This window comes from Perna viridis, chromosome 11, assembly GCF_037379345.1.
Source record: "Perna viridis isolate PV_CMFRI_1.1 ecotype Kerala chromosome 11, ASM3737934v1, whole genome shotgun sequence".
Taxonomy (NCBI): Eukaryota; Metazoa; Mollusca; class Bivalvia; order Mytilida; family Mytilidae; genus Perna; species Perna viridis.
This window is the reverse complement of record NC_142455.1, coordinates 28,194,859-28,220,943: the sequence shown is the minus strand read 5'-3', so window position 1 is coordinate 28,220,943 and position 26,085 is coordinate 28,194,859. Positions and strand designations below refer to the sequence as shown.

General features: G+C 31.8%; 1 protein-coding gene across 13 annotated transcripts; it reads left to right on the top strand.

Moving 5' to 3' along the window:
• The first annotated feature begins 1,472 nt into the window (after positions 1–1,472).
• On the top strand, positions 1,473–24,628 carry LOC148603601 (transcription intermediary factor 1-beta-like). 13 transcript variants are annotated; one of them, XM_088551838.1, is made up of 12 exons: positions 1,473–2,373; positions 5,631–5,675; positions 6,328–6,384; positions 6,933–6,977; positions 7,708–7,752; positions 9,722–9,766; positions 9,999–10,016; positions 13,130–13,147; positions 19,357–20,003; positions 21,039–21,056; positions 21,789–21,806; positions 22,268–24,628. In XM_088551838.1, exons 1-9 carry the CDS (start codon positions 1,607–1,609, stop codon positions 19,367–19,369), a joined length of 1,053 nt encoding a protein of 350 aa, XP_088407964.1. In that variant the 5' UTR covers positions 1,473–1,606; the 3' UTR covers positions 19,370–20,003; positions 21,039–21,056; positions 21,789–21,806; positions 22,268–24,628. The 13 variants fall into 13 exon arrangements, with proteins under 13 accessions (XP_088407964.1, XP_088407963.1, XP_088407965.1 ...); XM_088551837.1 differs by having other exon boundaries at positions 21,039–24,628; XM_088551839.1 differs by having other exon boundaries at positions 9,999–10,020; positions 21,039–24,628.
• Positions 24,629–26,085: the final 1,457 nt, after the last annotated feature.

Below are 26,085 nucleotides of genomic sequence, written 5' to 3'. Positions count from 1 at the left end.
GAACGCGAATAATGACAGATAACATGTGCAATAATCAAATCAAAGTATGCCCTTAGTTCGTTAGAAACCCTTATATTTATCTAGTAATACATCAATTAGAAGTTTACGTTTTACAAATACAATCCTAAATATTTGGAAGGCATCGGCCTTATATGCGAGCGAAGCATAAAATGCAAGATTTCATTTTCAACGAAGTATACTACATATCATTAATCCTTTTCGCATTTGATCAAGATATGTTCATTTGTGGGAGCGGGCTAATTTGAAAAAAAATAATATCTGTTGAGTTGTTTCCGGATCCACATAGAATGCTATGTTTTTCACGATCTTTTCAACCGGAAGCAGTTTTTTTAAAGTATATCCTATCAAATAAAATAGATGTCTTTGATTTTTTTTGTCTGGGCGGCATTTCCTGTTTTTCTAAAGCTTCAATGGATCGCTATGTATTGTTTTGCTTTGACGAAAGTCTCTTAAGTCTCAGTATGATGAAAACATTTTTACCGTTATTTTAAGAGGAGCTTCGTTAGTTTTAAGAAAAATGAATTTATGAAACATTCATTTAATTCATTATTCTTATTGACGTTTAATTTGAGCCACTTCACAACATAGATTATTTTCATCAGTTTTAGTTTGATTTAAAGACGACCTTATTTCTATATCTCAAATATGTAAAAGAAGACTTTCATACTGACGTAGTAGAAAGAGCTGCTTGACGCTGGCATCTGATGTACCCTTTTGAAGATAGCTTGCTGTTGGCATCCCTGAAAGATCCGGGCACTTTTTTTTATCAATTCGGTCTTTAGTTGGATAAGTTTCTCTTTCAAAGTTCCAACCTCGTTGAAGAGTGTCAACTTGTTCTTCCACTTTCAATCTTAAATCCGTTTGTATTTGCATTAGTGCTTTCAACTGCTTTGTGTAAGAACTTTAATTCGCGAATAACAATTTTCGTAGTTAGCAGAAATACACAAAGTTGTGGAATCTTTAATTGAATTGTTTCTTTCATATATACCTTTATAAAAAGTATCCCATTTTTTGTTGTTTTTTGTTTTTGTTTTTTTTTTATTGCTCATAAAAAGTCAAGTTCGGGATGAAATCTACATCATCCACGCTTTTGCAAGTTTTTGTTTTTTTCCAATACATTTTTAGATAAACTTTTTAAAGAAAAAATGTTAAATCACATTCTTCAAGTAAAAAACTATTGATGCAGCCATTCACTTTGTATATGAAAGACTTGTGTTTACGCAAAAAATAACCTTGTTGTGAAATACTTTAGAACGTATAAAGGATACTGACATTTTTGTCTGTCAATTGTTTTCTTGTTTTATGTGAAAAGGGGGATAATGAAACAAGTCATCGATATCTTAATGTTAAACGAACATCTTCAATATTTTGATAAAACGAACATGTCACGAGTGAAATAAAATGCATGATAAATTATCAAAATCGACCCGTATTACCTTTAATCTTAAAAAGGCCCTATTGTTACTTGTTGTATAATTTACAATTGCAATTGCGTAAATATCTACGTATCAAATTTAAATATACAACATCATCTATACCTACATTTTCAACTGTCATAGTAGACGAGTGATAACGAAAATATAACATGGCTCAAGCAGCTTCAAAAACTTGCGAAATATGTGATTTAGCGCTTGGAGAATGTTTTTTTCAACAGTGTTGTCAGATTTTTTGTAAAAGATGCAAGTCTTCGCACTTAAAATCGAATATCAGTAAAAACCACACTTTTCAAAACAGACTAAACATCAAGACAGATACAGGATTGCTCTGTACAAAGCATAATGAACTATTTTTATTTCACTGTTTGCCATGTGATTCCTTGGTTTGTAAAATATGTGCGGTTGAAATTCATAATGGTCATGCGATGTCACAACTAGAGAAATATATAGAAGGGCTTAAAACGGAAGTAAAGAAAACAACTGAGATTAAGATTAAAAGCCTTGAGTCAAACCTTGGAAAGCTAGAGAAGGGTATCTGTAAGTATAAGCAGGAAGTACAGACAGCTGTTCAAGCTATTACCGACGAGGGAACCCAACTAAAGCAAACTATTGATAGAAAAGTATGTGAAATTATTCGATCTTTGAAAGAAGAGGAATCAAAGCAGTTGAAAGCACTAATGCAAATACAAACGGATTTAAGATTGAAAGTTGAAGATCTTCGGAATTATAAGCAACAAGTTGACACTCTTCAACGAGATTCAGTCGGTGTAACTTTTAAAGAGAAACTTATCCAACTAAAAACCGAATTGGATATAAAAAAGTGCCCGGATCTTCCTGGGATGCCAACAGCAAGTTATCTTCAAAAGAGAACATCAGATACCAGCATCAAACAGCTCTTTGGGGCACTGTCTACTACGTAAGTTCGAGAATGAAAGTCTTCTTTTACACATTTGAGATATAGAAATAAGGTCATCTTTAAATCAAACTAAAACTAATGAAAAAAGTCTATTTTGTGAAGTAACTCAAATTAAACGTCAATGAGAATAATTACTTTAATGAACGTGGCTCTCTTTCACAAACTCATTTTTCTTAAAACTAACGTAGTTCCTCTTAAAAAAGGTAAAATGTTTTCATCATGATACTTTCGTCAAAGTAAAACAATGCATAGCGATCCATTGAAGCTTTTGAAAAAGAGGAAATGCCGCCATGACAAAAATATCAAGGCCATTTATCTTATTTGATCGAAAATACTTTTTTTCAAACTACTTCCGATTGAAAAGATCGTTAAAAAACACAGTATTCTATACGGAACCGGAAACAACTAAATAGATTTTTTTTTCAAATTAGCCCGCTCCCACGGATGAATATATCCGGATCACATGCGAAAAGGATTAATGCTATGTAGTATACTTCGTTGAAAATGAAATCTTGTATTTTATGCTTCGCTCCCACAAGAGACCGATGCCTTCCAGATATTTAGGATTGTATTTGTAAAACGTAAACTTCTAATTGATGTATTACTAGATAAATATAAGGGTTTCTAACGAACTAAGGGCATACTTTGATTTGTTTATCGCACATATTATCTGTCATCATTCGCGTTCATTCATGTTTGGCAATTGAAATCCTTAATCAAACACTTTTAACCGTTATCGACAATTGAAGTTGAATGTAGTTACACTTATGTCGACCACTAAGTAAGGATTATTAATAAGATACAATATCTAGAACGATACCTATAAGTATAGTTAAGGTTTAAACTATGCGAGTTTCTTCAATGACAATTATTACAATGTGTTAAGATGTCATTATACTATGGCACGAGAAGTTTGCCGAAAATATTTCGAAAACATGATATACCATTATAAATAAATAAACAATATTTTATATTGGTATATAGTATATGTAACGCAGTATTATCTTAATATTCAAATAATACACTTAAACTACAATTTCATTTATATTCTGGAAGAGAAATGGATAAAACGAAACAGTGTTAGATTTTCAAAGGGTACATCATACATATTTAGTTCTCAGAAGGTCAATGAGTTCAAATGAGTAAACAATTCTGAATAAAAATATAGGTTAACAATTGATCGTACCTGTGTAAATCCTTTCTTTACGAAAATATTATATAAGCTATTTGATTAAAAATACCGTTAACAAGATTACGCTATTAACCTTTTTAATCAGCATCATGTCCGTCCGTCTGCTGTATTTTCAATGACAATCGTGAGAAATTACTAGAATGATTTGTTTATTAAAAATACGTTTAATTCATATGTAGTCTATGTGTCTTTATACCAAGTTGTAAATGTTTGTATTAAATTTCTTGTTACACCTTAACCTAAATAAATATTTATGAATTTTCGAAGATTATTTGACATTAAAATTTAAAGAACGATTAAACAAACGAATGTGTAGTAAAATAAATATTTTAATCAACAGAATTATTCAATCCTCTTTATGAAAATTATATCATCCAATGAACAGTCCAATCTTAAGTAAAAGCAATCATAGGGAATTAGAGGAATACTTTATACACAGACGAGGTACTGCAAAACCTTACGGTTGCAATGAAAGTATACCAAAGTATAGGATACCTTTCGATACTTTCTAAAACAAATACTTTATACACAGACGAGGTACTGCAAAACCTTACGGTTGCAATGAAAGTATACCAAAGTATAGGATACCTTTCGATACTTTCTAAAACAAATATTACAAATGATATTCCAAATATACCGATTTTTTTATCAACACATTTATCCAGTTTGGTAGACGCGTTTTTCAACTAACGGTCGGCATTTCAATGGAAACAAATTGTGCTCCTCTACTTGCTGGCCTATTTCTTCACTGTTATTAGGCTGACTTCATTTACCTTTATTGCTTTGTACGTATTTTTTTGGTTATTTTATTGTGCATTGTTGCGTGTATCTGTTTTCCATATCTTGCTTCTGTTCCTGGATAATTCTTTTTAATTCCGCTATAATTTGAGTTCCCTTGATGACCTGTTCTCTGAATTGAAAAGTTTGACTTGAAAATTATGTTTTGGCGAAGCTGAGATCCTTTGTTATGACATTTTTTTTACAAATGCAAAGTCCTATAAGCACATCCTATATCATTTAAGATTCATGGTGAAGGTCCTAAAATTCTACAATTTAAATGATGTTTGGTTTGAATGTTATTATATTATTATACAACGGGGCTCACAAGTGAAACATTGATAAAAAAAAATAAATTCAAAGAAATTGAAAAAAAAAATTGTAGAGAAGTCTGTTATCTTTTTTTATTTTTATGAATTTAAAGGAATTGATAAATAATGGGCCCAAAAATTCTACAAGGTGGCGGTTTAAGGGCTTTCTGGTTCTCAGAACGGGAATTTTCTTCGCAACATTATTACATCATTATTGTATCTCTTCTCTGTTTTGACTAATTTTATTAACTTTTTCCGTTGGATAGTTCATGCTGCCTATCTGTACATGTATTGTAGTGGCCGGAACTAATTAAACGTATTGGAAGCGGGATGTTAAGCATGCAATAAAACTATGTTTAACCCTCCGTTAAACATGACGTTTTGCCTTTATGTTGCCATTTGTTATTCGGACTTTCCTTTTTGACTTGTTCTTTGGACTATTGATATTATCATTTTGATGATCAAGTATTTATTTAATATGCTAATATGCTAATAATATGAATAGTTTTAAACTGAATTTGAATTTTCAATGCAGAAATCGTTCATACAATATTGCGTAGATATTAAAGGCAACATTTTCCAACATGAGTTTGAAGTGAATTTTATTTCATCATAACACAAAATAAGAATAGAAGATGAATTATGATTGCCAATGATATAATCATCCACCAAATTCCAAACAAAGAAAAAAAATAAATCTCTATAGCTCACCACACGGTATATAATGATGGGCAAAACCCATAACATAAAGCAAGCTGTAAAAGACCCAAAGTAAATGATGTGGAACTATTCTTAACAGACGAAATATCAACCTTATCGATAGAAAAAAATGTAAAACAAATAAATAGCAATAAACATAAAAACAACAACTACTGCTACTACGGTATAACAATTTCTTTTGAATTTGTAAGAGAATCGTGTATGTTTTTATTCTTTTTGTATTCGGCTTTAAAGTTTCTTTTTTTTTTTTGATGTAGAGATATGAAGAAAACAATGGTAGTGATAGAGCCTAACGAAAAACCGTAAGTGATAATTACAAGTTTTAAGGTAGATAACCTTTACCAAAGTTCTTTGACATTTAGTTCTTATTCAAAACACAAATTACGGTTTGTGTGGGTAATGTATTCAGAGGCCTTAAGAGCTCATTAAAACTAATTGCCATTTTCAAACAATCTAGGTGTTATATTTCGGGTCAATCTCCTGAACAGCGATCCGTTTTTCTACGAAATAGTTCTTTAAGTTGAAAGGAACGCATCTTTTGCATTTTTGGGGCTTGGCTTTTAGTACAAACGATAACTGGAACGGAGGCAGATTCATGTATTCGAGTTAACATTTAAATTGTATCTCTATCAGATAACGATGAATTTTCGTTCTTTTTTATTGATATTCGTTATTTTCTTATTTTCATCACTTTGTCTATTTGTTACAAAAACGAAGCTTTTATAGAACTTGAGCGTATCAAGGAATGAGGAATGACCCGGCCAGCGAAAGTTATATTTTATAGCCTAGCTGGCCGAATGGTTTTGGGCGCTGGACATTGTACATGAATATGAATATAATCATCGTTATACTTACATAGTTTTTAAAAAATTGGCTCTTTTATTTGAGAAAAATTGAGGAGGTTGCAGTTACATATTTATATAAATTTGTACAGAAAACAGCTTATACGATTAGTGTCATTTGTAGAGATGTGGAGAAAGCAACGGTTGGTGTAGATCATAAAAAAAAACCGTAAGTGGAAACATAAAGATTTTAAACTAAACGAAATCGACATTTCATTAATCATTTTTGAAACACATTGTAAGTTTTCAGAGGGCTACTATAAAAATTGTAGTTAAATAATTGTTTTTTTCATATTTTAAAACCAATGATACATTGAAGATTTCGTTTCTGGCTTCAACATCAATGTTGTCATCTTTAAACTGACGTAATTTAAAAGATCTGACTAAGTTTACTTTAAAAAAAATGACGGAGATAGCAATTACATTGTTTGTTTAGAAAAGTAAATTATACAACAAGTGGTGATATGCCAGTCAAAAATGGCTTAAATTAGCATAAACATACCGTTGAATGTGCATTTATTTATTTAAAATACGAAAGATGGTGTTGAATGACATGACAAATTGTGCAGACGAACACGATCTTCATTTTAATCATACTTTCATTTCATATACAACTACTGCTACTACAGTATAACAACTTCTTCTGAATTTACCAAGGAATCGTGTACGGTATTTATTCGTTTTGTATTCGGCTTTAACATTTTTAATTTCATGTAGAGATATGAAGAAAACAACGGTATTGTCAGAGCCTATAGAAAAATCGTAAGTGATAACTAAAAGATTTTAGGTAAATAACCTGTACCAAATGTCTTTGACATTTAGTGCTTATTTACAACACAACGTCGAGAACAACACAAATTAGGGTTCGTGTGGGTAATGTATTCGGAGGACTTAAGAGCTCATTTAAACTAATTCCCATTTCTCGAATAAACCAGGCGTTATTTTTTTGTATCTATCTCCAAAGCAGCGACCCGACTTTCTACGAAATCATTATTGAAGATGTACGAGTGCGTCTTTATCATTTGTTAGCTTGGGTTTGAGTACAGACGATAATTGGAAAGTGGGCAGACTCATATATCGGAATTAACATTCAAATTTTATCTCTATTAGATAAAGTTTAGTATCCGTTTTCGCTTTCATTGCGCCTACCCATGAATTTTGATTACTTTTTTATCATGATGTATTTTTTCTTTCCTTTAATTACTTTTCTGTGTCTATTTTGTTCCAGATAAAATGTTTATACTAAACCTGAGCATATTATATTAAAAAAATTGCTACATTTTATGATGAGCTTTTAACATTTCTATAAAAGAAATACTTTTATTTTGTAAAACTTACCCACTTGGGTGCTCACTTTATCAAAGCTATACATGTATGTATATTAGCACAATGATAGGATTAATGAATCAATACGTCCAAAATATGTATATGTATCTGAATAAACAAAGGAATTGTTTCGAAGTTTTAAGTTTACTATTTTCCATCAATTCAGTAAAATTAAAGGTTCAACGGAAGTTCCATCTCCAAAAGAGAAGTCGTAAGTTTTTTAGTCTTATGTAGAAGTCTTATGTTTTTTGTACCATTTTACCATTTATGTAACAACTTAAGTACATTATGTATACTTGTCAATGTTAATACTGTGTTTTGACTCAACTTTGGTTGCCTTACAAATATGTATTGACAACGAATTGATTCTTTGGTTTATAATAATGATAATAATAAACAAATATAACATTGTATAACCAATCAATTAATTTCGGGGGGGGGGAATAAGAACGAGTATCCCATACTCCAAAGTTATCAATTTTGACCAATGAAAATGAGTACGATGCATCTTATATTTATCTATGCCAATGCAAACAAACCAATATTCAAGTTTCAAAATGTTGGGAAATAGTTACTAAATTTCATGATGAATTCAACCGTTTCAATGTTATATGTAAGTTTACATGAGAAACACACTTATTTTGTTGCACTGCAAAGTGTCCATTAAGAGAAGATCATCCACAAAATCCGCAAGTTTTAAAAAAAAAAAGACTTTATGTTACTTTTGCATATTTGTACATGCATGTTAACAATTTCGTAAGTCATAAGATCAATTGCACGGTTGATGTTATACAATTTTGCACATTTTAAATGTGTTACGCATAATAACTAATTTTTTTTTACTAGTTACTAAACAAACGAATACATATGATCATTATATCTATGTAAATAGGAACAGAGGACAACCAGTGTTAATAAACGTTATGACAGTAACCAATAACATTTTATCATTGAACATAGTAGGAATGCTCTGTTTTCCATTTAACCATCCTATAGTCAAATACAACAGATTGGTTAATTTTTGTGTGACATGTCAAGACTTCCGTAATTGCAAGGCATATTTAAAAGGGCAAAACAGATAATATAGATGTAGCGCAGCGATAAATGATATGATGAATATATCCAAGGTACAACAATCCCACTGGGATGAAAAAAAAATGCGAGTTCAAGGCCAACATGGGTTTTCAAGCAATGATGGGTAAACCATCACACCACAGGGCAGACTGCAACTGGCCCATAAACAATAACATAAATAATTAAGCGAAACAGTTGCATCCATATACTCCAGCAACATAGAAGTAAATTGTAATTGAAAACGAAACAGGACATACAGAGGCCAGACAATCCCTGACTTGGGACAGGCGCAATAATGAAGCGGTGTTTAAGTACACTAACGTGATCAAAATTCCCTCCTTTCAAATCTGGTCACTTTGGAAAAAAATATTACACAATAAAACACACCTAAATATCAGTTCAAAAAGGTGTGAGTCGCTTGTATGACTCATTAACTGAATGACGAAACATTTATATTGACATATTGGTTTCAAATGTATTCCATTCCATATCTTGCTTCGTACATACTCTACTGTACTTTACCACTGAAACGTTTGTTGACAAGTTGTGCATGAAAAAGAGGAAGGTATCAAAGAAATGGTATAATTGAAACAAGCAACCAAAGCAAAATCAAACTGTCACAATCTTGAGCTTGAGATTTCATCTTTGTATTTATTCCGAATGTTGATTGAGACAAAGCTAAATAATGTTATTTGATGAAGTTGTCTTTTATAAAAAAAAAAAAATAAAATCGGAACGTCCTGTGACCAAACCCTGGTGTATTGCATAGAGTCTACACAAAAAAATTGATTGAAACAGCAAATCTATAGAAAGAACTGTTCCTTTGCATTAAATATTTCACTCCGAATAAAAGTTAGTATTTCTTCATTAGTGAATGGTATGAATGAGGCCTCAGTGTTTTAGGGGTTTTAGTGATATCAACTGGCTTTGTCTGCAATTTTTGGTATTCAGTATTAAAAAAAAACTATGTAAAAGATATTATCTGAACTTTATATTTCCCGTAGTTTCTGTAAACAGTTTAATGTCAAGTATTGTTAACAAGTTTACAGTAGTTGACGTACTACAAAGCAGATAATAGACTATTTATTGTTATTTGTCTATTGTAGGACAGGAAAGAAAAGAAAAAATCTTTATGATTGTCTTAGCTGTGGGTATGTATTTGAATAATATAAACTTTATAACTGACTTTTTAAGTAAATATGTTAAAAAATATTTTTATTTCTTATTTGCATATTCAATTTGAGGTAACTTGTAATGTTTAATTTTATCGTTTTGGGCTATATTGAAGTGAACTGTTTAAAAAGCAATAATTGCCTCTTTTTAAAATGTTAATAATATATCGCATAAATTTCACATCACACATATTCTTTTCTCATTTTCCAGAATTGAGCAGTGGTCCGAGTAAGTACGTATGCGATATATATTGTTTATTTTTTGAAGAAATGATTTTACGAAGAATTTTAGCAGCATTTTATTAAAGTGCAGCTATTTCTGAAAAATTTGAACAAATCTCTTTCTAAAACAAATCACAGCATAAATGTGAATATTTTTTGTGGTTATATCAATCCAGCACTAGAATTAAATGGTTATGAATATACATACTATACATACTTATAGCTATGAATAAGAAGCTTTAGTTTTATATAATAATGTTAATATTTACCTTTTCAAATGTATGATAAACCCCTGGACGATCTTCGTCGGGAAATGATTTTTATGGGAGTGATCTTGAAGATAAAGTACCATTCCATATAAAAATTTAAATTGGTTGGCACATGATGGCCATTGATTCCCTATAAAGGCTTTATTTAACGTATCTTTACAGAAATCAGAATTTTTTTCTGATTTCGGAATTTTCCCTTCAGAGTTATTTTTTACTTAAAATGCACTATGAGTAGGAGGGATCGATAACCCACATCAGATCAATAATTTATGCATATACTTTGCAAAATGTTTTCGTTGTAGACGGAGAGACTTTCAAAAAAATAAAATATTAATCACTGAGGTTTTTCTTCGATTGACATTTTATATTAGATGTATCCTCTTCAGACTGAAATATGTCTGCTCTTTCTTTTTATAAAAAAGGACTAGGGAGCAATGTTTGAGATAAAGATGTTTGCTATTATTCATATTCTATTATGAAAACATTTCAAGCAAGCAAAATAATTTCAATATGGAAAACACCATGTGCCACCCACCTTTATAAGAGTAATCAAGGAAACCAAGGTTATAGCGGTAATCAAAAGAATGTAATCCAGGGACAAAGACCAGACATGGAAAACAGACATACACAACAAAGAACATAAAGTAACTAAAATCATACATACAAAGTAACAAAAGCAAATGAGCAACTCGGACTCCACTAAAAACTGGGAGCATGGACCAGGTGCACCGGTAAGGTAAGCGTCCTCTGCTTTTCTAGAAACACCCGCCGAGTTGCTCATAAAAAGTCAAGTCCGGAGTAGACAAACCAGGAAAGGAAAACTATGACCCGTTGAATAAATCAGTTTTCATTGTGCACGTGGATACACCATAACGATTCACGAGTTCATGATGACGACCATAAAACTTCTGTAGTGATGACTTCAATCTTGTAGCAACATAACCCTGTTCTAGAATACTATTTGTTAGAGTTCTAGCGCAATACAAAAAGTCTGCGTTGTTTCGGCTAACACTGGCTTAACGTATGAGTTGTGATATGAACACTCCATACGCAGGTGCTGAAGGGATGTTGCCACAGATTAAAAGAAAGTTGACAATTCTGAATGAAAAGTCATCACGTTTGTCATAACGTTTGGTCAATAGTTTTCCTTTACCATCGATTTCTATGTGTAGGTAAAGATATGAGGCTGACTTCACAGTGTCTGTAATATCCTTTATCCCAAGTTCTCTTGGGTAGATGCGATGTATCAAATCCTCGAAATTTGGATTGTTAATTGATAATATATAGCGGAAACTGAGATTGAAGGATCTAGCCGAACGATATTCATTCTTTGTGATCAGATCAGCTATAAAGTCAGCCTCATAAGAGTGAAAGATTAGGTTACCAAGTAAAGGAGCACAATTTGCTCCCATTGGAATGCCGACCGTTTGTTGAAAAACACGTCCACCGCATTCACTGGACAAATATGTTGTCGATTAAAAATTCCAGCATTTTGTAAACATCTTCCTCTGTATATTTGGAAGATGATTTGGAATTATTTCTTACAAAGTATGAGGAATCACTACCAAGAACTATATATTTGTATCTAGGTGTACCATCTTTTTTGGAAAAACAACGATGCATAATGTTTTGAGTCGGGATTTTAACTGAGTATGGGGAATAGAAGTATACAGTGTTGAAAAATCATAGGTTTTAATGCTATTATATTCAGATAATAGTCTTAAACTAATTGTCTATAAAAGATCTTTCGAATTTTTCAGGATCCACATTGAATTAATACCACTACGGGAGGAAAAAGTGTTGTGGTAGGACTGCAGACTCTCTTTGACAGTTGTGAGTATAGAAGTTAAAAGCTTTGAAAAAGGTTTGATGGTACATTTTGCAGATCCAGCTATGAAACTTTTTTGTATGGGTTCTTGTGGAGTTTAGGAATCCAGTACGTAGACGGTAAATCACAATCATCGTCCTTGGTAGAGAGACCAAAAGAGGATAGCACAGATTTATGGTTTTCCACAATCTCCTCTTTGGAGAGTGTAGTAGCAGTATAGGTCATATCACTGCTATTATTTTCTACGTCTACCTCTGATAATAAACATTGGATGTAAAACGTTTTGCCAAGAAAAAAACAATGTTGTTTTGGGCTTTGTCTGGTGGTACGACAACATATTTTGTCATGTATAGTAGACAATGTTTTTGCTACATCGGGGTCTTTGAAAACTGATGTAGCCTTGGCACTCATAGACCTACTTAAAACTTGCATTTGTTTCAAAATTAAAGACCTCACGGCCTTAACCACTCTGGCAGAGAATCAATGTCTTCTTGTTCTCGTTTTATCCATTTTCTTGCATAGTCCTCGACGGCATCCATAAGAACTTTAAAGTTATAATTCCAATTTATGGAGCGTGGTTCACGGTACTTGGGACCTTTAGAAAGGATATTACGCAGAGATTCGTTTTCGATAATGGTTAAATTATACGTAACGACGTGACCAGAAGGACCATATTTGAATGGAGAAGTTTTGCAAGAACAGTCAGGTGGTTTAGCCTTGAAGTCCTTAATCTCGAGGTTCTGCAAAAGCTTTTTATAATTGAAAACTTTGGATGCAATGGGTGAAGTATAGGAATATGAAATAATTGGTATGGATTTATCTTTGAAATATGGGGAAATTTTGTTGGTAACGTTTTTATGATGGAGGAAAAAAATAATTACATCTATACCCTTGTTGACAAACGGTAGTGGAAGAAATTATCGTTTGTCTTCATCTTGACTTTTAAGATGGAATCGTTCATAAGTAGATTTTTTTTCTTGATAGAATCTAACATAGTATGTTGTGTTTTTTTTGTTCTTATAGTAAACAACCCAGCAATGTGTAAGTAGCCTCTTTCAATCATTGTTTATTTGCCAAAATTCAAATCGTTATGATAACTTATATACAGATGCAACAAAGGGCGATATGCAATACGGACAATTCGAAAATGATATTGTAATACTTCGAAGTCGAAAGCCTTACTACTGGGTTTGTAAATACTCGAGAACCTTTGGTCAACCAGGAGTAGCATCGGCACAGTGAATATTATTTTGTGAAATAAACAAAAACAATTGATAAATGACGAATATTCATTTATATTTTATAAAAAAAACTTATAAAATAATTTAAGCAACACGGAATTTACATTCAAAAAAGTTTTCAGTCTATTTGGTTAATTTCCTGTTATCTGTGAATAACCCAATGAAAATAACTTTATAACTAATTAACTTCTTTTTTAATCCAAGGTTTTTTCGGTTTGCAGCGATTTTAACAGAAAGTATCACTAGAAAATTGTTGTAGTTTTCGTGTATCTGGTGTATATATTGGTTATAACTGAAAAAAGGACAGGACTAACCATTTTTAAAAAGTAAAGCACCACAGAAGCATTTTTAAATTTTAGCAAATTTCATTCTGTTTATAGCAACTTGCATCTTGAAACTTAAATATCTTATCTCCAAGTAGACGCGGGGTTATTTTTAGTATTGGTAGCACTATGTATGCTAGTTTGGTTCTGAAATCAATACAAAACCCAAATTTTAGTGCATTAATATCTTCTGTGACTTTTTCTCAAAATACGGATCTTCCTTTTATGTAAGCCAATTATTTAAATAAGTTTGATAAAAAGTTTATATCGATTATAACTGGTGGCAATTTGGGGCTGCCCATTTGTGTCAAAATATACCAGAAATGATGAGCCGTAACTGAAAAACCAGGTATAACCAACCTTATATTCTGATATGCCTGTACCAAGTCAGGACCATTGAATTGGATTTTCAAATTTCCGATTTTTGCGCTGATATTGCGAATTGTTTAAGAATATTCCTTTTGACTTCTGCTTAGATTGAATCAGTTCGGTAATTTTTTAATAACCTTTTATGAAAGAGTAATCAATGAAACCCACATTCAAGCGGAAATCAAAATAATGTAATCCAGAGAAAAAGACCAGACATGGAAGCGTAATCAAGGGAACCAAGGTTATAGCGGTAATCAAAAGAACGCAATCCAGGGACAAAGGCCAGACATGAAAACAGACAAATCAAAATAATACATACAAAGTAACAGAAGTAAATGAGCAACCTGGACCCCACTGAAAACTGGAAGCATGGACTAGGTGCACCGGTAGGGTAAGCATTATCTGCTTTTCTAGAAATATCCACCGAGTTGCTCCTAGAATGTCAAGATCGGGGGAGACGAAAGGGAGAAGGAAAAGTATGACACGTTGAATGAATCAGTTTTCATGGTGCAGATGGATACATCGTAACGACACAATAATTTATGATGACGGCCATGAAACTTCTGTAGTGATGACTTTAATCTTGTAGCAACATAATCTTGTTCCAGAAGCTTAATTGTAAGAAGTCTAGCGAGATACAAAAAAGTCTGCGTAGTTATGTCAAGTTCTGATATATACTATGAGTCGTGCTATGAAAACTCCATAAGCAGGTTCTGAAGGGATGTTTAGACAGACAAAGGAAGGTTGACAATATGGAATGAAAAGTTATCGCGTGTGTCGTATAGTTTGATCAATAGTTTTCCTTTGCCATCGATCTCTAAGTGTAAGTCAAGATATAAGGCGGACTAAACAGTGTCTGTAGTATCTCAAGTTCTCTTGAGTAGATGCGATGTATTAAATCCCCGAAACAAGGATTGGTTAACGATAATACGCCGCCTATATAGCGGAAACTGTGTTTAAAGGATGTTCCTTCTTTTGGATCAAATCAGCTATATAGTCAGTCTCATAAGAGTGAAGGCATAGGTAAGCAAGTAAAGGAGCTGTGCATTCCCATTAGAAGGCCGGCCGTTTGTTAATAAACGCGTCCATTACCGTGGACAAATTCCTTGTCGATAAAAAGTTCTAGCATTTTTAAAACACCTTCTCTTCTTGTATAAAATTGGAAGATGATTCAGAATTAAATTTCACAAAGAATGGGGAATCTCAACAAATATCTACATATCTTTTTTGACTAACAACAATGGATAAAGTTTTTGAGTGGGTTGTTTAACTAAGTATGGTAATATATGTTTAAAAAGTTGAAAAAAATCATAGGTTTTAATGTTATTGTATTCTGATAATAATCTTGAATAATCATTATCTGGAAATGATCATTTTGCTAAAACAAATTAAAGGTATATCTTTCGATCAAAATGTTTAAACCATATTTGATGAATATCATATATAGATATTACTGGCATGCAAGTGACATTCTTAAAGCAATGTTTTAAGCAGCCCTAGGCTTCGGACTACTGGTTTAATGTAAAGACTGTGTTAAAAACTGAGGTGTCTTGACATAGATCCTATCAGTTCGATAATTTTGTTATTACATTCATCGGGGTATTTCGAAGCTAGTAGCGACTATTCTGACATAGCACCATCACTGCCTGATAGACAGGCTTGTAACCAATATTATAAAAATTACGTCACATACGCTGCCTAAAAAGTTTTATTTCCGACATCCAGAACTTAATAAGAAAAAGATCGTTTCTGACAGACAGATTAAAGATGATGGATTTTACAATGTCAATAAATAACTTTTCTGTAGTTATTACAGTTATTTAGTGGCGATCTATTAAAGAGTTAAAAGTACAGTGCGGAAGTTAAAATTATGCTAAATTTTCAGTTTGCTTATCTAGTAGGACTCGCAAAAGTGCTCGATTAAACAAACATGTCCGATGTACTCAAGACCGACTACAATATGATCACAAAAATCCGTAGTTTTAATGAATGTACAATAATTTAAGGCAGAAAAACAAAAGCATTGACATGGTTGCCAACTTGCAATTATCGTTAGGTATGAACACAATTCAATTTAAAATACAGTCGAACTTCACTCGGATGCTCGAATACCCAAGTTTTCTCGAATACAAAATGTTCTATATAATCGATGAAAATTACTTTGGATTTCTCGAACTTCAATTTCAAACACTCGAACTGATTAGTCGGCCAACAGGGTAATAAATCTTTAAAAATTACCATCTGTAACTCGAACTCTTCAGGTATTTTGTCAGTTTTGGTCATTAAAGATATAAAGCCCTATTGTTAATCAAAAAAGTCATTTTACATAATTACATCACTTATTAGATGAATAAATGAACAAATATTAAATGATTGAAGTTCAAGAATGTTCCGAAGTCATTTTGATTTAAGCGTCAGAGAAAATCTCAAACTCTGAATTTTTGTGAAAACAATTTGTAATGTTTCAAAATCAACATAACCTTCTGAAAACGAATGAAAAATGTCATAGAACCAACCAAATATCGCAGGAAGTAAGCAGTTTTTAACGATCAAGTCGATTTCAAAATTGCAATGAAAAAAAATCCTGAATTTTTTGCCTTCAATTTCTCGAACTTCCGATAAGATGAATACATGTCAATGGTCCCTTGGAGTTTGAGCTTACGAGGTTTGACTGTACATATCACTGCGTGAGTTTGAAATATTTTTTTAATTTTCAAACTCGTCAAATTAAAAGAAAACTAATTCTAATTGAGTAAAATGCATACGTTTGAATATAGAAGTATGACAACATTAAGCTAAAGCGACATTTTGAAAAATTTGCATCTTTCAGATCTCAGAAATATGAAAAAAGAATATCTGGGAATGCTTCTTTGAATAGTTCAGGCAATATTGTGTTTTGCTTACAAAAATAATGACAAATGATTGTTTATAACTTTTTTACAGTTTAATTTGTTTTCTTTATATCGATAAATACTATAGATCCAACATATATCAGTGTTTCTCAGATTATAATGAATTTTCGGACGTGATAAGCGTATGATTACAATGTGACTTGAATTCCGAAGTGACATAATTATCCGAGTCAGAATTGAAATCGACGTTCGTTTGAACACGGACTTGATTTCGTTAAACATTGTTGTATATTTCATCCACCACAAGATTTGAACAAATGCACATATTACAGCTATTGTATAAATATAAATAGTAAAGTTTTCATGTTTTATAAATGTTAAACGCTAACAGTCACTTACTGACATTAGATATATAGAGTAATTGGTATACTCCCAGTGTAAATCTCGGTACTTTTGTTTCAACCCATCAAGCCAAAGTAAAGCTTTAAAGACAAATCTTATTTTCATTTGCACATCACATTTCTATTGATTTCAATTTTGAGAAGTTTCTTTCTCGTTACTTCGACGTTAAATTGTAAAAGTTGCAAGATAATTTATTGGTTCAAAATGAAGTAAAGTGATGGGAACCAGAAGGATAAGGAAACAGATTTCTTCATTTGAAAAAAAAAGAAGTTGATATGGTATACAAGAGCTATTCTGACTTCTTAATACGCTATCGTTGTCTGAGAAATAGGCTTTTAGAGCAAAGTACGTCTTTAATGCTGCCTGAAAAAGCTTTTTACTATATCTAGATCTTATCATGAGATATCATGTTTCTGACAAAATGATTATAAACAATGATTTTTCATAGCATCATCCTTTTATCTTCTGCATACTGTTTTGACATCTGCTTTTTAAAACATTTTGTGCTGCCTGCTTTTGTTGCAATCTACCGGTAACAGATCGCCAAAATGGAAGGGGGAGGTTGCTGTACCAAATTAGGACACTTTCGATTGATTCCAATTTTCTGGTTTTTATTTTGATATTGCCATTTCTTATACGGACTATTCTAGGACGCTTACCCTACCGGTGCTCCTGGTCCATGCTCATAGTTTTTAGTGGAGTCCGAGTTGCTCATATGCTTTTGTTAATTTGTATGTATTATCTTAATAACTTTATGTTCTTTGTTGTGTATATCTGTTTCCCATATCTGGTCTTTGTCCCTGGATTACATTCTTTTGATTACGGCTAGAACCTTGGTTATCTTGATTACTCTTTTTGCCTATTATTTTTGCCATAACTTAGATTCCATAAGTCCGGCAATGTTGTTATGATTATTCATAATGGTAAACAATATATATATAAGTATAAAGTTTATATATATATGATATATTTGAGTACCAGTTCACATAGAATTCAGACACAGCCGATGGTAAAGTGATTCATGGCGTAGAAAAAAACCACCGAACTAACGATGATTTTTAAGTCTACATATGCTTTACTTTCACTTAACGATAGTCTTTTCTGCATTCAGATCTGCACTTTTTAAAAATAATCTCCCACTAAAACCACCAATCAAATCAAATCAAGGACGATAACACTTGCAAATTGCAAATTCCATGTAAAATCTATGTAATTTTTATTTCAAAAGTAAAGTGCAACATTCGATCTTTTGTGATCAGTTACTGTTTCTGAAAAAGAAATAAAACTGAATTCGGTGGGTTTTGGATATGTATAAATCACCTCCTGTCTGATTTTTTTTATAAATACTATTACTTAATATTAACACCTTTGACAAATTCTCATTGACGGTAAAAGGAAGATTTTGGTTTATGGATATTTTTCTAAAATAAAATATACATGTGAGGCAGTTTTATAGGGGAAAGAAACATTACAATTTATCAGTTTATTACTACATGTAACACCGATGAAAATTTGATAAGCTGTCAAATCATATTCAATCAGTATATTCCATAACGTTTCCCGAAAATTAAAGTTCGAATGGCACAAACACTCGCCAAACATCTTCGCAAACAAAATGTCAAAAGACACAATGAAATAACAAAGTATCAAATTTTAAATTGTGCAATTTAAGGAAGATTTTTCTCCCTTAATATTTATAAGAAGTTCAGAGCTCAGTGTAAACAAATGATACACTACATATCGACATAGGATATGGTACACTAAATTATTGACTGGTACGTATCTAGAAAACATCAATTCATAACTGAGAAATTTACCTAATTTTCAAAACCCTTCAGTTATTACCTTTTCGGTGTCTTTCCTACATATAAGTATATTACTGACATCGAAAATAAATAAAAAGAAATATCATCTCAACCGTATTATATTGAGAATGATTTTTTTTCTAAAAAGAATGTCTGTATTCTGTATAAAGATTCTGCACTCTTTTAATTAAGTAGTTAATATGCATGCCCGTAATGTGCACTTAATAGTATAATAATTTTAATTAATTATCATTTCAGCAAGAGTGGGTAAGTGTTTCATTAATCTATTTAAATTTAAGACAATTTAATTTCTAGATATCAACTTTTTAAATCATTTTAGAATAAATTTATTAGTTTCATACATTTTAGTTCTTTTAGCCATTTTAAAACTTTTGTTAAAAGAAGTACGACAAGGTGTAATTTTTTGTACTTCATCGGTCAGTCAATATTTATGTGGTATTGGACATTGTGTGACCGGAGCAAAATATAAGTGTTTTATAGTAAGTGGCTTGCGTGTTTACTTTGAAATTAAATTGAAAGTGGCGTGTATTCTTCGGGGCTTTTTATTATCAATTCAACGAGCACACGACGTTTTCAACAAAAATGAAATGATCAATTTCATAGTTTGCTTCTCGCAGCTGTAGTAGATTTTCGAGAACAACTAACACATTTTGTCATTAAACCTTTATGAGTTGCAAACAATTGTTCTGCGTTCTTGGGGATAACCTAGATGATTTTAAGTGTCCAACAGTGAAACGTCTTTGCTTATTTGGTAACTGCAATGAGAGTGTTTTTATAATTCCGTCTATTGTTAAAGATGTGCTTTTAGTCTATATTTTATTTTGTGCAATTTTAGCAATCCAAAATTACATCTATTTTTGCATTATTTTCTACAGCGCATTCACGTAAGTACTTATTATGTACACTCGTTAGCCTCATATAAGGGAAATCTTAATGATACGCGACTGTCTCAGTTATACTGCTTTACATATATATATATAATTCCCAACGATGTTAGAACTGTCAAATTTGCGAAGCAAAGTTTTTGGCCGTTCCCTCCGCGGGACTTGAACTCGTACCGCTGTGACATCTATGGCAACACCACCTGCACTAAGTCCAGCGCCCTAGACCACTCGGCTAGCTAGGCTATATAAAAATTTAGCTTATGCATCATTAATATGATCCTCTATCCTACAAAATAACACCTAGATGAACTGTCCCGTACTACCATACATCGTGTACTAAGTTACAGTTCTAGATTAATCCGACGAGGAGGAATGACCCGGCCAGCGATAGCTATATTTGTATATAGTCTAGCTGGCCGTGTGGTCTAGGGTGCTGGACTTAGTGCAGGCAGTGTTGTCATAGATGTCACAGCGTTACGAGTCCGAGTCCCGCGGAGGGAACGGCCAAAAACTTTGCTTCGCAAATTTGACAGTTCTAACATCGTTGGGTATTTTTCAGACCCTTCTATAAGTAAACGTTATCTTCCCTGTATCAATTTGATCCGATGGAGCACTGTAGCGAATAGAGTAGTCACATTCTGAGACGTTTATATATATAAATGAAATGAATTTAAGACAAACATGTGAAAATATATATATTTTTAAAATTTATTTGTTTATGTATCTATCTGTTTTCTTTTTTGGCCTTTAAACGTATAGTCAAATTTAATGCCGATACCATTTCGAAACCCTGTAAATGTCATATATCGAATGTTTGTGAACACTAGTTGATATGAAAAATTTCGTCAAAAAATATCGAACAACATCATTCCTAGGTCTTTCATGATTTAACGATTCATTTGGTTCCAATCATCACAATGAAGTCGATTTATGAACTCGACTAAGAGAAAAGAGAAAAAAGTTTTACCCCTGATGCGACCTTCAGAGTATCATTTCAATAATTTGCATATCTATAAAGTTATATTTATTTGATAGATATTACGGCGCAATTTTGTAAGTATGGTTTATTCAGTAAGACAGTCTCATTACGGTGTATTATTCAAATTCAATTCTCAACAGAAAACATTTATTCGGTATTAACATTTATGCTATATCAGTTTACATTCTTATACTCGGAATTTCATCACATAAGGCATAACATTTACAAAACAAGCACTTCATCGTTAAAGAATAAGACAAAAGGTGGAATGCAAAAAGTAAAATCAATTATTTACAGACCAATAATATATACAATAATGTCGATTGGACATTAGTTTGTGTTGAAAAAAGGAATTAAGGAAACGACGATTCGATCAGAAATCGAAAGAATATAATCCAAGAATAAAGACCTTAGAAAAACACGAAAAAGAACATGAAAAAAAAACATAACACGTACAACTGAACAAATGAATTGAGCAACTCTGACTACACAAACAACAAGTGCACCGGTAGAGTAAACGTCCTTTGTTTTTTCTGCTGAGTTGCTCATAAAAAGTCAAGTCCGGGGTAGACTAAAGAAGAAAGGAAAACTATGACTCGATGATCAGATACGTTCTAATGATACAGATTGATACACCGTAATTATCCACGAGATCATGATAACGACCGAATTTGACAAATTTTAAAAGAATGTGCATCACTATAATCCAGATGTAAATACACCATATCGTTGTATATTTTATTATTTAATTTCAATTTGCTATTTTCAATTACTTTGTATTCATGTGCTTTTATCCAACTAATTAGGGACTGTAAGAAATGTGGGTAAGTAGAATTACTTGAGTTTATAAGTTTAGTTCAAAACGGGTGCTTATGGGACATCTTTGGTCTGTAAATTACAATTCCACATCAACTCAAAAATCAAATTTGTAACATTTTTATGATCATAAGTAATTATGACAAAGTGTTTCGGTTATGAAAAAGGTAGTTATACGTGCAGTTGCAGTCCTTATGATAAACATTATTGTGTATAATACTTACAAACAGTAAGAAACATTTTGTTGAATATAAAAATGTCAACCATATCATTATTAAACAAACACATTAAATTAAATTTCTGTAAAAACTTTCAGGTTGAAAAAAAATGTTTGCAAACATTCATACAGCAAACCCAATTTTCTGATTATTTAATCGGTTTAATGTAGTGAACATGTTAGATAACGTTGGTGAATTTTGTTTGTTATTTTTGTTTGTTTCATTAATTAATTTTTTGTGATTTTTTGTAGAAAGTCTACTTTTCACTACTATCAACAGGACGGAAAACAATCGTCTGATTTATAGTGATTAATAGCAATGTGCTGGCACTTATTAAACAGAGCATTTTCTATCATATAAATGCGCTTATGTTATTTTCGGTTGATTACGAAACAAACCCCCTAAATATAAATAGAACAATCCTCACCTTGCTTTAATTACTTTCCAACTCTAAATATAATGTTGAATGCTGCTGAGTATATACATATACACAATATATAAGACTCATTTCATATTTCACACACAGGCTCAATTTACTGGTCAGGTTTATGTTCACAATGATAAGTAAAGTTTTGTTTCGTAATGAGCTTAATTCAAGAGCAAGGACAATTTTATTTAATTAAGCAACAATTCAAAGAACCTTTTAAGTTTGATTTGTTATATTGTATTATAGTTTTGAGTGAATTGAAATTATTTCGATTTATTTATTTATTAATTTTTTTAATTTTTTTTTTTAGAAAAAAGTATAACTATTTATTTAACAATGGATAAAAAAAATACAAGTTGAAAAATGGTGCAGAACATACAGTGTAACTAAACAGATAAAAATAATTGCCATTGTGTTTCGGTGTAACTGTAATCCGACATGAAGTTTAATTTAAAGTTTTAGCTTTACTGGGAGAAATTATTGAGTCAATCCGTGATAGTTATGGTTCATGCCGAAAGTCATCAAGTCTGTTGACAGTCATATTATTTTGGCGAAGAAAATAATCCCAAAAACAACAAACAAACTTTAAAATAACAGTCAAAACATTTTTGTTTTCTTTGGATATAATTTCTTTTAGCTAAACCCAACAACTGAAATTCTAATGAAGGCAAAGAAATAACGCGTTGTTTTCCTAAAATGATGCTTCGTTTGTGTATTGGTAGAGTTACGTTGCGTTAACGTACTGACTTTAAACCCACCTTATTAAATTTCAATGAAAATAAGAAACTATTTCTCTACACTAATTCATCTCAAAATCAGACATGTTTGTGGGAGAAATTTGAGCATCTTTTAATAAAGTGACGTAATTGGACACGTTTGTGAATTTTGACACCTCTGTAGTTTTTGACACGTTTGTAAGTCCTTTATTTAAATACAAATTGTAATTATTTTGGTATCAGATATAACTAATAACTTTAAATTGTGTTTTCTGTACGTAGAAACGTAATAACGAAGAACTACTGAAGACAATGGTACCATATATCAGCTATAGTTCATTGAATTGCCTTATTTATACTATCTTATTTTTGGTGTACCTTTAGCATGACTTGTGTTCAATTTGATTTAGAGTTTATGTCATTTGAATTCAGTCATTCTTCAAATAGACATATGGTTTTTGAATTGATTTATATTCAATGATATGGATATATTCGTTGGAAATTTTGCATTAGAGGTGATGGTGAATATTTTTATTTCATGATTAATATGTTTTAAATTTGCCTTCATGAGTTATAGTATTCAATTTATTAAAAAATTGACAAAAATCTTATTTTGATTATTTTTTTGTACTGTAGAAATGGAATTGAATTTTATAATTAAAACAAGTTATGGGATCATAGATTCATTCAAATAATTATTAGATTGGTTTTTATTTTACTGATAAGGGTTAAAATGTCTCCCAAAACTTTTTTGTTGCTTTCTTGCTTTCTTCAAAGAGTAATCAAGGGAACCAAGGTTATAGCGGTAATCAAAAGAATGTAATCCAGGGACAAAGAGCAGACATGGAAAACAGACATACAAAACAAAGAACATAAAATAACTAAAATCATACATACAAAGAAACAAACGTAAATGAGCAACTCGGACTCCATTAAAACTGGGAGTATATCAAACAAACAAAAAAAATAGTTGTACTTTTTGATAAATAGTACAGTTATGATTCTTTTGTATATTTATATAATTGAATCATTTTAGATAGACTTACCTATAATTGATAACAATGTATATAATTTGCATGTTTGTGAACTAAATAGAACTTGAACCACCAAAACGCATTTGGTCTTTTTTTTTATTTTAAAATATGAATAATCTGGTTAGTCTTAACTCCATTTGTCTACAATAAAACATATTTTTCGTGATACAATGGGAATCCTGAAAAAATTGAAAGATCTTTTTGAAACCTTCAATTCAAGATTATCATCAGAATAAAATAACATTAAAGCCTGTGATTTTGTCATATCTTTATACTTCTATTCTATTCCCCATACTTAGTTAAATTCACGACTCAAACAATTATGCATCGTTGCTATGCTAAAAATGATTGTACATCTAGATGCAGATATGTATTATTTGATAGAGGTTATTCATAATTTGTAAAAAAAAAAATGAATAAAAATCATCTGCCAAATATACGGAAGAAGATGTTTTCAAAAATGCTGAAATGTTTGATCGACAAAATATTTGTCAAATGTGTTGGGCACGTTTTTCAACAAACGTCGGAATTCCAATGGGAAAAAAATTTGCTTCTCTACTCGCTGACCTATGCACTCTCTTTTTAGGCTGACTTTATCGTTGATCCGATACAAACCAAGGCACATTATTTAGCCAGATCCTTTGATCTCAGTTTCCGCTATATAGATAACGTATATTTTGTTTATCATTAAACAATTCTAGTTTTGGGGATCTGATACATCGCGTCTTCCCCGAAAGAAATGAAGACAAACACTACATACACTTTGAAGTCAACTTTCCTTTCATCTGTGGCAACATCTCTTCAGTACCTGCGTATGGAGTTCTCATATCAGAGCTCATATGCTATGCCAGAGTTTGCCGAAATTACGTACCTAACGTTACTATGTTGCTTCAAAATTGAAGTCAACACTACAGAAGTTTTTTGGTCGTCATCACGGTCTTAAGTCGTAACAATGTATCCATCTGAACCATGAGAACCGATCTGTTCAACGCATCATTTTTGTTTGTTTTTTTTTTCTTTCATCTACCACGGACTTAAATTTAATGAGCAACTCGGTGGATGTTTCTGGAAAAGCAGAGGACGCTTTCTCTACCTGTGCACCTGGTCCATGCTCCCAGTTTTCAGTGGAGTCCGAGTTGCTCATTTACTTTTGTTATTTTGTATGTATGATTTTAGTTACTTTATGTTCTTTGTTGTGTATGTCTGTTTTCCATGTGTATGTCTGTTTTCCATGTCTGGTCTTTGTCCCTGGATTACATTCTTTTGATTACCGCTATAACCTTGGTTCCCTAGATTACTCCTTCAGAATATTCTAGATAAGGAATGTTAACACGTCAATACGAATCCTCGCATAGAAGATTTTCTGATTGCAACTGATGTCTCCGGTGCAAAATCGTCATGGAAATAGTATCGAATCATTCTCAGCGTTCAACTTCAATTATATTCTTCTTTCCCGGCCTTTTCCTCTTCTAAGTCATTGTAGGATTGGTCATTGTTGCAATTATTTGCTGAAAACTGAAGTCTGAAAGCATTAATAAGCTTTTTATCTTATTTTTGGTGTGTGCGTAGTAGCTATTTCCAGAATTTGAAAGTGACATATAACCAATAATTTAGCTTTAGTGTAAATTAACAATATACGAAAGTTTGAATTTCAAATTAAGCATTTTGAATGTTTTGCTTGTGTTGCAAAGGAACCAAAAGAAAAAAAGAAAAAAAAAACAACTGACACCTATTAGTGCAAAATGCAATTTTGAATATTTTTGTCATTTATTGGTCATAAGAGGGGATATCAGATGCACCTTGACGTTCCATAACGTGCTTACTCACACACTTGTAATATGAAATGAAATGTCCGTATTTTCATAAAGTACTCGTGTTTGATTGGTTTACGT

Excerpts from the sequence above, each read along its gene's own strand:
- LOC148603601 (XM_088551835.1), top strand. The coding sequence starts at position 1,607 with ATGGCTCAAGCAGCTTCAAAAACTTGCGAAATATGTGATTTAGCGCTT. Across the intron at positions 5,676-6,327 it reads ATAGAGCCTAACGAAAAACC|TGTCATTTGTAGAGATGTGG; the intron begins GTAAGTGATAAT and ends TTATACGATTAG. Across the intron at positions 6,385-6,932 it reads GTAGATCATAAAAAAAAACC|AGATATGAAGAAAACAACGG; the intron begins GTAAGTGGAAAC and ends AATTTCATGTAG.